General features: G+C 40.2%; 1 protein-coding gene across 6 annotated transcripts in view; it reads right to left on the reverse strand.

Annotated features, from left to right (window-relative positions):
• Positions 1-11,626, reverse strand: part of LOC123647084 (gamma-secretase activating protein) — a 92,413-nt gene extending 80,787 nt beyond the window's left edge. For 4 of the 6 annotated variants that reach the window (XM_045564295.1, XM_045564294.1, XM_045564293.1 and 1 more), the window contains exons 1-2: positions 11,550-11,626; positions 11,189-11,465 (exon numbers count right to left, since the gene is read on the reverse strand). In XM_045564295.1, coding sequence (XP_045420251.1) covers positions 11,189-11,432 — 244 coding nt within the window. In that variant the 5' untranslated portion in view covers positions 11,433-11,465; positions 11,550-11,626. Of the gene's footprint in view, positions 1-5,420; positions 5,439-11,188; positions 11,466-11,549 lie in introns of those variants that run through there. The other 2 variants (XM_045564298.1, XM_045564299.1) reach the window with 2 other exon arrangements.
• Positions 11,627-13,959: the final 2,333 nt, after the last annotated feature.

Consider the following 13,959-nt stretch of genomic DNA (forward strand, 5'->3'; position numbering starts at 1 on the left):
CCGCCTCCTCCCGGCGCCCGACCGCGGGGGAGCCAGGCCACAGCATGAGCCCTCGGAGCACAGGACAGACGGGCGGAAGGAATTGGGTTTTTTTTTGTTTTTGTTTTTTTTTTTTTTTTTTTTTTTTTTTTTTCAGTTCCCCGGCGATGTGGCCAGACCAATGGTTTCCAAACTTTGCTGCACGTTAGATGTGGAGGGTGGGCACGTTCTTCTCCCCCCCCCCCCCAGGCGATTCCACGCTGCAGCAAAGCTTGGAAACCGCTTGGCTAGAGAGAGCTGGGTCGCCGGAGGAGGTTCAAGGTCCCCACAGCTGCATAGTCTACCCAGCTGCGGGCTGGTGGTGTTTTATTAGTGTTTAGGTAATAAGGGACAGCTGGGAACATGTGACGACGGTGATTCTATTTTAAGAGACACTAAAAAGAGTTAATTAGCTTAACACGAACTAGGTGCTCTTTGCCTGTTAGCTCCCTACACTAGTTCCAGAAAGCTGAATGGTCTAGGATTCCCTCTGCAGAGATTTGCCCTTAAAAATGCTCTCATTCTTCCAGGGGCGCCTGTCATCTTGAGCACCTTCTCACCTCCTTCCCTCTCCCTAGTGTTTTCATTACCTCGCCACTGCTCAGCGTCCTCTCCGTTCAAGCGCATGCCATGGGCACCGCCAGGGCCAGTCTATGCTGAGCATCGACACCGGGTTATTACTCTCCCTGTAACGGAGCTCGCTGCCCCAAGGTGAAGTGCCTACTCTTTACCTGAGCCTTCAAGCCTTTTCACCTAGGACTTCCAGTCCAGGCTGACTTGGCTCCCAGAACTCTGATTCCACCCTCCTTCCTCCCAGAAAAAAATCTTCAGGTCCTTACAGCCTGGAGCTACAGAGCCTTCTCACAGCTGCAGCCTACATTAAACCTCCCAACCCTAAGCACTTAGAGTAGCACTGCTAGTACCCCTCATCTGACAATCATATACAGTATTGCCTTGAGACATGAAAATTGTATCTTGAGTCTTGGCACAACCCCTCTGCCTCCCACCAGGGGCTAACAGAGCACCCTGAAAGGTGCTCAACAATTATTGAAGAATGAGTGCATACTAAAGAATGCTTTTTCACGTTTCTCAAAGTTAGGGTCTGAAAACTACTTGCTTTGAAGTCATTCGGGGCACTGTTTGACAATGCAGACTCCTGGTCTCTAGACCTGGGCAAGGCCTAGAAGTGTGCATTCTAGCCCCAGGTGAATGCACACTCTTTTAGGCTTACTAAAATTTGAAAATTACAACTAAATGTAAAATAGTCTTGATTTTTTCCCCTAGAGACATGTTTCTCCAACTGAGGTAGTGGATGATTTCAGGTGAACTCCACTACTCACCACCATATACCTAGGAAAATCCTCCCACCTGGGAAGTGCATGAAGATTTAATATAAATAAAGGCCTAATGAGGCTAATATTGTCAGTGAATAAAAGGGAGGCCACTGAAGCAATGAAGAGCTCTTGCAACTAATATTTCATATGAAATGAAGCTTGTTTCTTTTGTCATACAGAAATGTCCTTGTTTGCCAATTTTTAAAATTCACTGTTTCCATTGTTTTTATTTTTGCAGTTAACTTCTGTTAATAGTTTTGCCAAGCAGGACTAATTTTATAGTCAAGCATTGATGACATAAAAATTCTCTTCAAACTGGCCACGTGCAGTGGCTTTCGCCTGTAATCCTAGCACTTTGGGAGGCCAAGGCAGGAGGATTGTTTCAGGCCAGGACTCCTAAACCAGCCTGAACAACATAGCGAGACCCCATCTCTACAAAAAATAAAAAAATTAGCTGGGCCTGGTGGCACACACCTGTAGTCTTAGCTATTTGGGAGGCTGAGGCAGAAGGATCGCTCGAGCCCAGGAGTTTGAAGTTGCAGTGAGCTATGATGATGCCACTGCACTCTATCCCAGGCACCAGAGCAAGACCCTGTCTCAATAAATAAATAAATAAATAAAATAAAAATAAAATTATCTTCAAATTAAAGTTTAAAAAACTCAGCAAAGGCCAGGCGAGGTGGCTCACGCCTGTAATCCTAGCACTCTGGGAGGCCAAGGCAGGAGGATCACTTGAGCTCAGGAGTTCGAGACCAGCCTGAGCAAGAGTGAGACCTTGTCTCTACTAAAAAAATAGAAAAAATTAGCTGGGCAACTAAAAATAGAAAAAATCAGCCAGGCGTGGTGGTGTGTGCCTGTAGTCCCAGCTACTCCAGAGGCTGAGGCAGGAGAATTGCTTGAGTGCAGGAGTTTGAGGTTGCTGTGAGCTAGGCTGATGCCATGGCACTCTAGCCCAGGCAACAGAGTGAGACTGTGTCTCTTAAGAAAAAAAAAAGTCAGCATAGAGGTGAGAAATAAACAAGATGGCAAAAATCATAAAGGTACTATATGAATGACTAAATTTTGGAGTGTAGAAAAAAGACTGAGGAAGTGTTACTTATTGTCTTAAAATTTGTGAAGAGTTAATGGAAGAAGAATGCTGATGGGTTATCCTTCAACTCCAGAAAAAATAGAACTGGAGACTATCATAGCTTATTTATTTAAATGCTCCCTCATAGAATCATTCAGCACTAGAACTGGCTTTTGGGTGAAGTAGACATATTTCTGCTTTGGGGGGATTTAAAAAATAAAACCATCTTCATTAAAATCAGAGCATAGCATAGAGTTGGAGACTTAAAGATCTTATAATCAAAGCCCTTACTTTATAGATGACACCAAGGCTCAAAAAGGTATCTGATCTAAAGTAGCAAAGCTAGTTAACAATGAAGCTGTAGCTTCCTGCTACTGGTGTTTTTGTTGATTAGGTCCAGCAGGCTGAATTAGAGGACTCTTAAGTTATCTTCGAGTCTAAGGATTTCTAGTCTGGATATGTCTAGTGTGTGGATAAATACCACACACCCTGACTAGGGTGGAATTCTGAGACCACAGTGAGATAACACAAAGCTCAGAGCTATGGTTTTCTCAAGATAGCTTAGGTTCTTTGTAATTTCATCTTGAGTTTTTAGATTTGAAAGAAACTAAAGGAATAAGAAATGCAGGTTGAGTGAATCATTTGTATGTGGAAGATAGTTTATTTAACAGAGATGTTAAAATGAAAAATTCCACTCTCCTGACCAAGAATGAGCTCCATGAAATGGGCAAGTGTAGAATTTGATTTTGAGTTAGTGGCCTATTTAACAAAATCTAATACAAAAGTCAAATTGTCAGGTATCTTAAGGAAATGACTAAAGATATTAAGTTTGAAATTTGCATTCAGTGGAACAATAAATGTGCTAAAAGAACATTTTTTATTAATACATTTGTGTGTTGAAATTAAATAGAAGTGAATTAACTAAAAAACAAACCTCACACTTTGGGGGCTACTCCTTTGGGAGGACAGCCAAGAATTTTTTCTTAAAATTAACAGAGGTTACCCAAAAACCCAACAGAATCTAAAGGGTACATAATAAGTAAGTTTCCTCTGCACTTCTCAGGAAATAATCTAAATTTTCTAACTAAGATGCTAAAACACTTACATGAGGTAGCTTCTTACGTCAATATTGAAGATTCTGCTTTGCTATAGTAATTTATTTTTGGTAGAAATATTCAGTATATTTTAAAAGAAATAAGGAATGTGGTGTTCCTCATCAGTCCCCAAAATTCAGTTCCTCTCATTCAGGTGGTTAGTTAGGAATAGGTTCACCAGAAGTTAATGAAAACCCAAAGTAACAGTAAATTAAACACAGATTTGATTTTCTCATTAATCTGAAGGTACATAGTCCAACGCTCATAGGGCAGGTCCCTGAAGTTAGCAGGGACCCAGGCTCCTTCCAGTTTTTTGCTCCATGAGACCTTGAGTGTATCCTTGTCCTCATGACCCAAGATTGTGAAAAGCTTCAACCATCATGTCTGCATTCCAGAAATCGGAATGAAAGAAGGATAAAAGGGGAGTTGCTACTTCCTTTATAGGGATACTTCCTAGTTTTACAGAGCATTTCTACTTATGTTTTACTGACCAGACTTTAATTATATGACCAAATATAGCTTCAAAGGAGGCAAGGAAATATACCTGGCCAAGGATGTACTCAGATAAAAATCAGGACAATATTACGAAACATGGATGCAATGAATATTCAGAAGCAACTAGAAATCTCTGTCATGATATGTAACCCAATTCTGACCAATGGGTTGTAAGAAAACCTCTGCTATAGTGATTCTGAGGAAGACTTCTCTATTCCTAAAACAGGAGACCTGGGAAAAGATGGTCCCTTTTAGCCCTTAGATATTTCAAGGTCTGAGATGATTCCTGGAATTTCAGCCATCTTGGTGCCATACTGAAGATGGAGTTTGGCAGAGTCCAGAGAACTATAGAGAAAAAGAGCCCCAACATGTCATTTTTGTAGCCAGCACTACCTCTTGCCTTTCTGATATTAGAGATGATAAATTTCTCTATTGTTTAAACAACAATTGAGTCATACTTTTATTTTACTTGCAACCAAGGCTCTCAATTTTAAGGATGGTCATTTCAAAATTTCAGACATAGACCAAAGAGCACTATAACAAGTTTTTGTTTGAATCCTTATTAAAACACATTATTCTATATATTTGTATTGTTTTATTACAATAAAATGAAGTAATGTTATGGGAGTAGGCTTAGAGAAAAAAGCCTAGATAAGAAGGAAGAGTTAGTTCCAAAGTCCAGGTAACCTTAGAATCTCTGGATCATATCACCTGAAACTTATTCTATCAGCAGACTTTTCAATTACATGAGTCAATAAATTTCCTTTATTACATAAGCCAGTTTGTGTTGGGTTTTCTGTTGCTTGTGCTAAAAGCATGCCAAATCAGGGATTCTCAAACTTCAATGAGCATTCAAGTCACCTGAAGATCTTGTTAAATGTAGATTCTAATTCAGCAGGCTGGGGTGGCTGAAGAGGCCACATTTTAACCAGCTCCCAGGTCATACTGATGCTGCTGGTCCACAGATGGCATTTTGAATAGCAAGGTTCTGCTACTTAATTCGAAGATCTTTCCACCTCTGGAGCACTACCTCACTCTCCACCATGGAGAGGACCAGGTGAAGATAGGCTTGGGTGGGCAAGGTTTGGAGATAGCCCAGAGCTAAGGGTCTCAGTCCAGAAAGGAAGCTAAAATGGAGGCAAGTATTGATTCTAAAAGTTTGAACCAGGCCATAGCCATAAGTTCTAGTAAACCACAAGCTCTAGCAAACCACAGAGAGGCTGGTGCAAGGGCTCACACCTGTAATCCTAGCAATTCGAGAGGCCAAGGCAGGAGGATTGCTGGAGGCCTGGAGTTTAAGACCAGCCTGGGCAACATAGCAAAAATCCCTCTTTACAAAAAACTTTTTAAAAATTAGCTGATGACTAGCCTTAAAAAAAGAAAAACAGAGCCAAGCGTAGTAGCGTGTACCTGTGGTCCCACATACGTGGGAGGCTGAGGCAGGCAGATCGCCCGAGCCCAGGAGTTCGAGGTTACAGTGAGCTGTGATGATGCCACGACACTCTAGCCTGAGCAAGAGAATGAGACCCTGTCTCAAAAAAAAAAAAAAAAAAATTAAAAAACAAACAATGGAATGTACAAAATATGAAGAAATCATCTGAGAAATACATAATCATGTGAACGTTGCCATTTGTGATAATTCATTTCATAGGATGAATACATAAATTTTAGCATTACTTATAATGACCAAGAAAATATAAGGATGTTATATCCTACGTCAGTCAGAAACTCCATTTTAGGTGGCTTCTTAGATTCTTCTCTTATTAAAACTGTATCATTTTCAAACAGAAACTTAATCTGCTTACTTGTGGTTTACACATAAATGTTCTTCCCTCTTCCTCCTTCTCCTTCCTCCTTCCACCCTTTATTCCCTCCCCTTCCCCTTAGTTTTCTTTCCCCTTCTCTTTTTAAACAATCCCATCCTAAAAACCATCAGATGAGGCAAAAAGTGTATGCATCTGCACAGGTGGGGTTAAGAGCAGGGTGTTGACCAAAATTTGAATGTCAGAGCTCAAAGGGGTGGGGAGAGAGCTCGAGGAGTGAGATGTCAGAGTCCAAGCAGGGTGAGGAGGGCGTCCACGTGGGTAAGGAGCGGTAGTCCAGCCAGGGTTATCACATTTCAAGTAGGTTGGGGAGGGCATCTGCACAGGATGGCAGGTAAGATGGGAGATTGACTACTTACACGCGGTTGGATCAGTTAAATAAATATGTTAACAATAATGTGAGCCATATCCTTCACCAGCAGGCAAGGGAGTCACAAAGAAAGGAGGTAAAACTAAAAGCCTGTAGTGTTGGATTGGAATTGTAGGTATTGGCATAAACTTATAGTTTTCAATAGATAAGTAATGAGAGAGAGGGAGATATAGATATGTAAATGTGTGTATGCATATGTGCATATACATGTATATTCTCTAGTTCTGTCCACTGAACACCTGGAGCAGCAATACCCATATGTCAATCAACGCACGTGGCACAAGGAACGAATAAGATGAGCCTGGAACACCTTGTAGTGCCAGAAATCAAGAAAATGCTCAAAGAATGATGAAGACATGTCAGAAGGACACAGGGGCCAGTGTAAGGGAGCTGGTAACTGGCCACCTCTGGGATAACTTGAGAATCAAAATAAACAATGATAATAAAGAAGCATAATCTAATAAAACTGTGAGTCCACAGGGATAGAAATACACAAACATCTGTATATACACATATGGTATCTGCATATATACAGATATATGTCTTAAATATATAATACATATGTTTTTTTGTCTTCTTTTTTTTTTTTTGTGCCTGATCTTAGCTCACTGCAGCCTCAAACTCCTGGCCTCAAGGGATCCTCCCACCTCAGCCTCCGAAAGTGCTGGGATTACAGGCGTGAGCCACCATGCCTGGCCCACATCCATATATTAAATACATATAGGTACATTGAAAGTTTGAGGAACAGGATATCCAGATAGTTTCCAAGTACTACCTCACAAAATACTTATTAAGCCTGGTATATACCATCTTAATTAAGTGAATATCATCAGCAATGGGACAAATGGAAATCAAAGGATACAACCACTTCCAGAAATTAATAACCTTAATCTAATCATGAGGAAACAGACAAACCCAATTGAAAGACATTCTACAAAATAACTGGACTGTAATCTTTAAAAGTGCCAAAGGTCAGGAAAGTCAGTGAAAGACTGAGGAACTGTTCCAGATGGAAGGAGACTAAAGAGACACAGCAGCTAAATGTTCCACATGATCCTGCCCTGGACTTTTCCCTATAATGGAGCAGGTCTGAGGGTTACGTGGCAGTGGTGTGTCAAGGTTAATTTCCTGATTTTGATGTTTGTACTGTGGTTACATAGAACATTCTCGTTTGCAGAAAATACATACTAAAGTATTTGAGGGTAATGAAACATCAGATCAACAATTACTCTGAAATAGCTCAGAAAAAGGGTTTTTTATACTACACTCCCAGCTTTTCTGTAAGTCTGTGATGTGTTTCAAAATGAAAAATATTTTTGAAAACAAATGTTATCAGACAAATTTGTGTTTCTGAAGCCTCATGAAGTTTTTTTTTTCTTTTTTTTGACATAAGGAAATATCTCCTATTGTGCTGAAAGCAAACTTTAGTGACATGGGAAGATTTGATTTAAAACATTGAATTGTTAGAAGATGCAAGCATTTTCAGTCAGATTGCATTTCCCCCCTTTTACTGCAAACCCGTAAAGAAAATAACTACTTATTAACCCTGGGCTCTATGAATTTAATTCTCCAAAACTGCCTGGAATAAGCCATAGTCAAATAATAGGAGAAGCATGATGGAAACTTATTTTAACCTTTTAAATGACTGTCCTTTCTTCTTAATAGGAAACTTCCATTAACTGGTCTCAGGGGGAAAAAATTACTAAAATTAAACTTTTTTCAAAGCAATCATATGACTTCATTTCATAGGCAAATTGATGACAAGGAATAAATATCTATTACAAAAACATTTTCATTAAACATGTACACATTGACTTCATGAAATCCTTTGTGAATTTCATGAACAGCACTTAGACATTTTATAAGAAATGTACGACAGATATTTGTGTGTAGCAGACTTTTAATGTCCAACTGCCATGTGTTTCCGTACATAGATTTTTTTTTTCAAATTTCTAAACACAGTAGAAGCCACGAGAGAGATGTGAAGCAATTCATTAAAGCCTTGGCAGCCGGGCCCCCAGCTCCCGCTTACCCTGAAAGGCGCCTTTACTGAAGCTGAACGCCCTCCCAGTAATTCCCTCCACAGAAGATCTATTGTCACAACCTCTGGAGGGACAATTCCTGGAGGAACCAAGTCAGCTAATTGAGGGGCTTGAATAATCACAAATAAGTAAATACATTACCATCTTGAAAGTGGAGTGTTAGTACACTCTTTTGAATGCCCCCTAAGAAAATAAATTTGATTAAAATTAAATATTTTGTTGTAAGATGTAATGCTCAAATTCGGGGGATTGTGTCATCTCTCTAGAGCAGTGGTCCCTGACTTTTTTGGCACCAGAGACTGTTTTCATGGAAGATAATTTTTCCACAGACTGGGGGTGGGGGGGATGAATTTGGGATGATTCAAGTGCATTACATTTATTGTGCACTGTATTTCTATTATTATTACATTATAATATATAATGAAATAATTATACAATTCGCCATAGGTTGGGGACCCCTGCTCTAGAAAGTGTCAGTTGTGGGGGGAAGGGAAATGCTGGCCTTCAGCTGTTGAATTACAAGAACCTTTTTTTGCTGAAAAGATTTTACTTTGACAACATGTTGTAGGTGATCATTAATGAAAGATGTGTCTCCTTGCTAGGAACATTACGTTTTCTGTACTTTTCACGTGTTTGTGGCTCTGAAATTTTTTTTTTCCCCAGCTGCTGTCCCCTCCAGTTGGCTTTGATAATTAGGGCTGGGAAATTTTTCCTGATTCCAGTGCTCCATGGTAGCCTCTTCCCTCCCTTCATTCTCCTCCCAGTGGCTATCTCTTTGGTGTCTTTGTTCTCAGAACAAAATAGTCCCTGCAAGCATTGATCAAAGTTCTGTGAATACACACTGACTCATTAGGTACTCAAAGATCATCTTCTTCGTTAAGTAGCTTCTTTTTTCTTTATTTCAATAGTGGTTTATTTTTTATTCATCTTACCATGAATCACAATATACAAAGGGAATGTGGTTTGACCTGAGGTATAAAAAAATTACCATTATCATAGACAATCTTTTTGAAAAAGATTTTACTGTGCCAAAGTAAACCTCTGAACCTTTCTTTACGTGAATGCTAATAATACTGATGACTTTAGAGAAATTGCAACTAGCCCAGCACATTCAAAAGAAGATCCAAGTGATTAATCATCAAAATAGCCATAAATCAGTCTGCTTCAAACCCCTTTTCTTTTCTGAAAATAATTTGTGGAAGTATTGAGATTTGTAGGTGATCTTTTAAAAATTTTATTGAAGCTTCCACTAATGTTCCCCCTTATGTTTAATTTTTTAAAATATGTTTAATTTGAGCTCTCTTCATTCTCAAAAATCCGCACCTTTTCCAAATTTTGAGGCTCCCTCCTCCATCACAGAATTTTTCTTTAAAAAGATGAGCCACATGTCTATCCTTTTAGTCAAGATCCATCTCTGGGTCTGCTGGGAGAGAATATATGGAGACAAAGTAGAGCCAGTGGGAAAGAGATATCCCCCTCTCCTGCCTGGAATCAGAAGCCATCAGAATGCTTAGTAGTAATGGCAACCTGAACCCTGTAATGTGTCACCTTTCTCTTCAGGGCCTCGAGCCTCCAAATGTCCATCTAATCTGTGTCCACCCCTGGGAGCAGATAATACAATTCCCTGTCCGGGTGTCCTTTGATAGTATCAAAACCATGTGCTTAAGAAAAAGCCTGACATCTACACCAGGTTGGCCAAATGCTCAACTGAGTCTCAAGAGGGTAAAGAATTTCAAGTACTTAAAAAAAAAAAAAAAGCCAGCAATAGAGTAGTGTACTCAGTACTTGACTGTGAGTTAAGAGGCCTGAATTCTTGTCACAGCCCTGGCATCAGCTGGCTCTGTGACCTTGGATAAGTCATTTAACCTTTGTGGTCTTGGTTTCCTTGTTTTAAAATAAAAGGTTGAACTGTGATCCCCAAGTCTCTTTTGCTTCTAAGCAGTGCTATGATTCTCAACTATAGTGGCAATAAAATAATCCAAAAAAGATACCCACTTCCCAACCCCTGTCACCAAGTTCATGTACGGAGAGAGGCTTAGGAGAAACCTGCAACTCTAGTAACCAAGGAAACACTAAAATTTTAACAGTGAAAGATACCCTGTGTAGCAGTATAAGACAAATTCTACAAAGCAAACCAGGAAAATGGAATTAAGGATTAAGAAATATTAGGGAGAGTTTTCAAAAACTCTCTTCTACCCCCCAATTTCCTCTCAAAAATCAAATTGTAGGTTTTCCCACAGGCCACTGGATAGCTGCCTGATAGTTCTTTGGGGTAGTTTAACGCGAATAGAACGATCTAAGATTCAAGCAGTGTTGTTAATTTTTGCTTTAAATGCCTCAGTCAAGGTTTCTTTCAGTGTCAGAAAAATCCTAATTCCTTGCATATTGATTATATGCAATCTAGATAAACCAAGCCTCTCTCCATCATTCAGAAGTCTCCCTCATGTACGCAGCTAAATAATAATCTCAGAAACAAATTAATATTGGAATACAGATGTCTCAGGTTCCTGAGTCCACCCAATTTCCTTTCTCTTTTGTATATTTACATATTAATTTCAAGTCATAGGTGAAAATTAAAGCGTGTTCTCTCCCAGTCTTTGATGTTGTAAAGAAATGTTACAAAGCTTCCTAAGGGAAGGTTTCTTGTAGGAAATAGTAATTCCAAGTATGATTAGTCCCCTAGTCTGACTGCTAGACTGTATGAGGAGGACGGAAATGCTCTGTGGGTCCCAGGTCATACACCTCAGGAAGCTGGCTGCATCCTATCCCAAGGACTGGGTAGATGGGGGTTCCTAGGAGAAGCCAGCTCACTACCAGCTGAAATCAGAACATACATCATAGTCACATCCTGTTGAAGTGAAAGACAAGTTCTATTTCTAAAAATTGCTTTTTGTCTGAGAAGAGGGAGTTAGAGTGGGGTGGGTTAGCTAAGGTGCAACTCACCCCTCGGAATGGGAATGGCGCAGATTAATGGCCTCGTTGGGCGATCGCCTGCAGCATCTTCTGTCTGAGCCAACTCTAGCACATTCTCACCTTCATTCTTCTGCCAGTGTTCACTGGAGAGCATGCCGGGCACAGGGAGGTCAAAAGGAAAGGGGGAGAGAGCAGTGGGAGGGGTAGAAGAGATGACAGATGGCAATTGTAGGCAGAAAATCCTTTTCAGCCCTCTTGTGCTTTTTCTCTCCATCTTGGGCCCCTCCTCATACTCTGAAACTGAGCACTATGAGAGCAATAGAGAGAAGCTTTGTTTTCATGGCACGTAGTATTAACCACAAATTGGAAAGTCTCCCATTGAGCATTTTACCTGGAATGAGATCTGAATCCCAGAGGAAAATAATTCCTTTCCCAAAACACAGATCCTGAGCTGGTTCTGCAAGAGGAGCACCCTCTAATGAGTCAGAGGGATAAGCTTTGTGCTCTTAGTGATGAGCCACTACCCACACTGGCCACAGGAAGCCCCACCCAGCCCCTCACTCCTGGCACCCTGTGAAATTCCAGTTCTAAGAGGCACCTGACAGAGCGCTTGTTAAAACACTGATTGCTGGGCTCCGCCCCCCAGAGCTTCTTATTTGCATTTCTAACAAGCTTCAGGGTGATGCTGACATAGCTGACCTCGGGAATCACACTTGAGAACCACTATTCCAGCACATAGTGGGCATTTAACACACATTTGTTCATTTTCATAATGGGAAGTCAGGGATGAGTGCTGTGGAACAGAAGAAAATAAGAATCATTTCATTCTGGATTTCTGAGTTTATTAATACATATATTTGTTGTACTTTTCCTCACTCTTGTTTCCCACACTGCTGTTGCAATTTTAGCACTGTTAGTGCAATTTTTGCAATTTTCAGGAAACAGCTGTTGCTTTCCTCTTCAAAAGATAATTTAATAACAGGTAAAATGATATTTTGGAAAAAACTTGTGTATCTTATATATCTGTGATAGCCTTGCCTCTTAATTATTGACAACTGACATTTTAGGGATTATGTAAATTGACTTTTGATTTTCTTTCAAATCTTTAGGAAAATATCAATTAAAAAGGTCTAAGTGATTTGCCAAGATTTATACAGGAACTTTTTTGGCAGAAACAAACATTTCCGACCTGAAGAAATCTTTTCTGGCTCAAGTGATCATATTTGATCATGAGTCAGAAAAATATAAGAGTCTGCACAGTGGGGTTTAGGATTGCTGCTTACTTTATGTCATTTCTTCAGCTCATCTCCTTTAGCTTAAAGCCTGGATACAAGTGAGTTAAAAGGAAATGGATTATTTAAAACCTGCATTTGTGGCTGATTTTCCATTCCCCAAATTCCCTCCTCTTAGACATACACACTTTGGGAAAAACTCACAGAGCATGAAGAGTCAACTTTTATTTAATGAGACTGAGTAATGTATATTCATCAATATATTGATGACTAGAATTACTTAAGATTTTCAAGGACCACTGCAATGACAATGTATTTTCTTGCAATTACACTTCTCCATGCTCAAAAAGCTTTATAGACTTTCAAAATGAATTTCTGTAACATCCCCCAAGGTAAATGAGGAACAGGTGTAATTACCTGCTTTTCACAGATGGATAGGCAGACACAAACGAACGAACGGACTGCATCGACCAGGAAGGAAGTCAAGCTAAGGGCCCAAATAATTCTAATATTAATACAATCTGCCTCTCCTATCAGTGCCGTTTTCCTTTGATTCATGAATATCTGTGTTGCATGAAACTGAAGGCATTGTTTTTTCATTCTTTAGTGATGTAAGAAAAAAAAATTTGGAGGGACATCTGAGGAGGGGAAATGGTGAGACTGCTGAATATGGGCAGCAGCAGTGCAAGTCTATAAAACCCAAATTTAATTTTTTTGGATAATATGATCAAGGCCTTTCAATGCTGAATTCCATCAGCATCTGATCTGGCAGCAACATGCTGTTACTTACATAAAAGCAGGCAGACAGTGGGTAATATTAAACTAATAGGCAGTATTGCACAGCTACAAAACCTCTAAAAGTACTGAACTTTTGGGAAGCAACTGGGAATTTTTTCAAATGACAACAGTTTTCAGTGCAAGAGACTTAGAAATATGCCGTCTCTGGCCAGAAGCCAGACGCTGACACAAAACAGCACAGCCACAGACCCTGGGGAGAGGAGAGTACCAACAGCCTGAAAACCTGCACTACTTACTAACCCTCTTTCATATTATGCCGCGTCTTGTTAAGAAGAGATTCATGCTACAAAAACTAAGGTCCTTGGGAATCATAAGTTTTAATAATCTCACTTTTTAAGCAATGGGCACTGTGAAAGGATCATGAACCAGAAAACCTGGAAGTCTCCAGACTGCTGGCTTCCACAAGGCACCTCTTCATCTCCAGCATGTGAGGTCGTCCAGGAGCAAAAGCCCATCGCTGGCTCACCAGAGACCTGGTTATTCCTGCCCCTCACAGGCAGCAACCTCCTCCAGGATGGCAAGCTCCCTGAAAGCTCCCCTTCCCGGATGCCTCCATCCCAGAGACCCTGAGACTGCAGGAAATGAAAGGTGACTAAGCTCTCAGCCTGTAGAGGCCTCGAAGTACAAAGGTTTGGGGTTTTCCTTTTCTGTAAGTGCTGTTCTTCACCAAGTGGAGTACATTTTGAAGTGTGGAATTCAATTCATGGATGGAAGAGAAATGAACAAAATTCTCAAAGGAGGCAGAGATTATAAAATGGGCAAACTGCTATT

Source organism: Lemur catta, chromosome 11 (assembly GCF_020740605.2).
Source record: "Lemur catta isolate mLemCat1 chromosome 11, mLemCat1.pri, whole genome shotgun sequence".
NCBI lineage: Eukaryota > Metazoa > Chordata > Mammalia > Primates > Lemuridae > Lemur > Lemur catta.